This window comes from Oncorhynchus nerka, linkage group LG8, assembly GCF_034236695.1.
Source record: "Oncorhynchus nerka isolate Pitt River linkage group LG8, Oner_Uvic_2.0, whole genome shotgun sequence".
NCBI lineage: Eukaryota > Metazoa > Chordata > Actinopteri > Salmoniformes > Salmonidae > Oncorhynchus > Oncorhynchus nerka.
The window spans coordinates 26,408,416-26,410,504 of NC_088403.1; the positions used below are offsets into that span (position 1 = coordinate 26,408,416).

The following is a 2,089-nucleotide window of genomic DNA, read 5'->3' on the forward strand; positions in this document are numbered from 1 at the left end:
AGTGTGCGAGGCAGAAGCCCACAAGACCGCCCATTAAACACGGCTAAAGTGAGCATTAAGCCACACGTGAACGCCACGAGCAGGACGCAACTGCTACCGATCAATCCAAAGAAGAACTCTGAGATTCTCTGCAGCTCTTATATTTTATTTTTCAATACGTGCCAATGGACATCACAGCCAAGATGGAAATAAATGTGAGCCAGCAGCAGTTCATGCCGCCCTCCTGCTTCTTTGCTGCCGCAGCGCAGAGTATCCAGCTCAGCCCTACCAGCAGCCAAGGGAGCGGCAAGTCAGCATCCAAGGTGAAGAGACAGCGCTCATCCTCGCCCGAGCTGCTAAGATGCAAGAGGAGGCTGAACTTTGCCGGCTTTGGGTACAGCCTGCCGCAGCAGCAGCCGCACACTGTGGCGCGGCGGAACGAGAGGGAGCGCAACAGAGTGAAACTTGTCAACAACGGCTTCGCCACTCTCCGGGAACACGTCCCCAATGGCGCGGCCAACAAGAAGATGAGCAAAGTGGAAACGTTACGGTCGGCGGTGGAGTACATTCGCGCACTACAACAACTTTTGGATGAGCACGACGCCGTGAGCGCAGCATTTCAGTCCGGGGTCCTGTCGCCCAACAACTACCCCAACGAGATGAACTCCATGGCAGGCTCTCCAGTGTCCTCCTACTCGTCCGACGAGGGGTCCTACGACCCTCTCAGCCCCGAGGAGCAGGAACTCCTGGACTTCACTAACTGGTTCTGAGAAACTGTATCCTATAAGGTAAAAATGTTTTTATAACAGGCCTATCATTCATATTCTACAAGTACTGTATTATGCTTTGTTATAATAAATATTTGCATTATTAGGTTTTCAAGATCAATTGAAAATAACTGAACTAATGTCTTACCCCCTTTTCTTGTTCGTTACTATAGGAATATGGATCAATTGAATGATGTAAGCTCTCAGCATGGCTCGGGAGGATTACAGAGGAGCTCGCGCCCTCTAGAACAAGACGCACTGAGCTGGCGTTCTGCTCCGGTCGTCCACGACCCAGTCCACCTAAAGGAACCGCCTTGAAACCAGAGAAACTGCGGACATGCAGGCCAGTGTTGAGCAAAAACGCCAAAGGACTAAAAAGAAAACGGGCTCTCCATGTCTGACAGCGTGGGAATCCAACCTTCCAGCACATTCGCCCACGAAAACAACATTTCAAAAGTGATTTTACAACAGCACACAAAGCATAATTTAAAATGTTGTTCTCAAACTATGCTTAATCCAATCAAAGAACATCAACCCTTCTTTGTAAACTCATGTGACATTTAGTTCTAAAATGCTTCCAATGTGCGGATTTTATTATATGAAATTCTATATCAAACATGTTTTTGAAATATATCAAGATATTTTTGTATGTAAAGAGATTGTTTTTAGATGTTTTCTTTTGTATATATTTATATTGATACGTTGCTCTTACCTCTTGCCTATTTTAGACTTGTATGATGCTCTGCAGCTGGCTATTCTGTGTATGGTCATTGATTAATGAGGTTTCAAGAAGGGGTTTGACACTCCGACGTTTGAATTTAGCACCAATGTGTCTTATTTAATAGGAAATACATGTTATTGTACATGGAGTTCACGATGATCAAAGGTTATGCAGCTATTGTCCAAACAGAGCACAATGGCGATTCATTGTCTATTGCTATACTGCCAGCTCCACACTGCCTTTACTTATATCATGTTGGTTGAAAAGAGAAAAGCCTATAACCATATTTTCTACACTCTAGTCTCATAATAAATTTTTTTCTAGTATTTCCTTTTGTACCTCAGACTTTTTTACGTTTGCATTTTACATTCACTTTTAGTTACAGTGTGTTTTGACTGGAGATGGAATGGGAGAAAGGATATAGGAGAGGGGGGAATGAAATATATTTCTGTTACATTTTTTTATACAAATATTACCCATTTTACGCACACTTCCACCAACGAACACATTTTATGCGAGGCTCCATTTGCGTAAAAAACGGTACATCCTGTAATATAAGTTATTAACATACAAATAGAGTAATATAACAATAGCAAATTCGAATCCTCAAGAATCCAATAGC

The 2,089-nt window shown here is 43.2% G+C and overlaps 1 protein-coding gene across 1 annotated transcript; it reads left to right on the plus strand.

Annotated features, from left to right (window-relative positions):
• On the plus strand, positions 1–1,793 carry ascl1a (achaete-scute family bHLH transcription factor 1a). The gene is made up of 2 exons (XM_029667194.1): positions 1–767; positions 920–1,793. The coding sequence occupies exon 1, from the start codon at positions 165–167 to the stop codon at positions 747–749; it is 585 nt and encodes a 194-aa protein (XP_029523054.1). The 5' UTR covers positions 1–164; the 3' UTR covers positions 750–767; positions 920–1,793.
• Positions 1,794–2,089: the final 296 nt, after the last annotated feature.

Bases quoted from the DNA above. Each gene is read 5' to 3' on its own strand.
- ascl1a (XM_029667194.1), top strand. From the start codon at position 165: ATGGACATCACAGCCAAGATGGAAATAAATGTGAGCCAGCAGCAGTTC.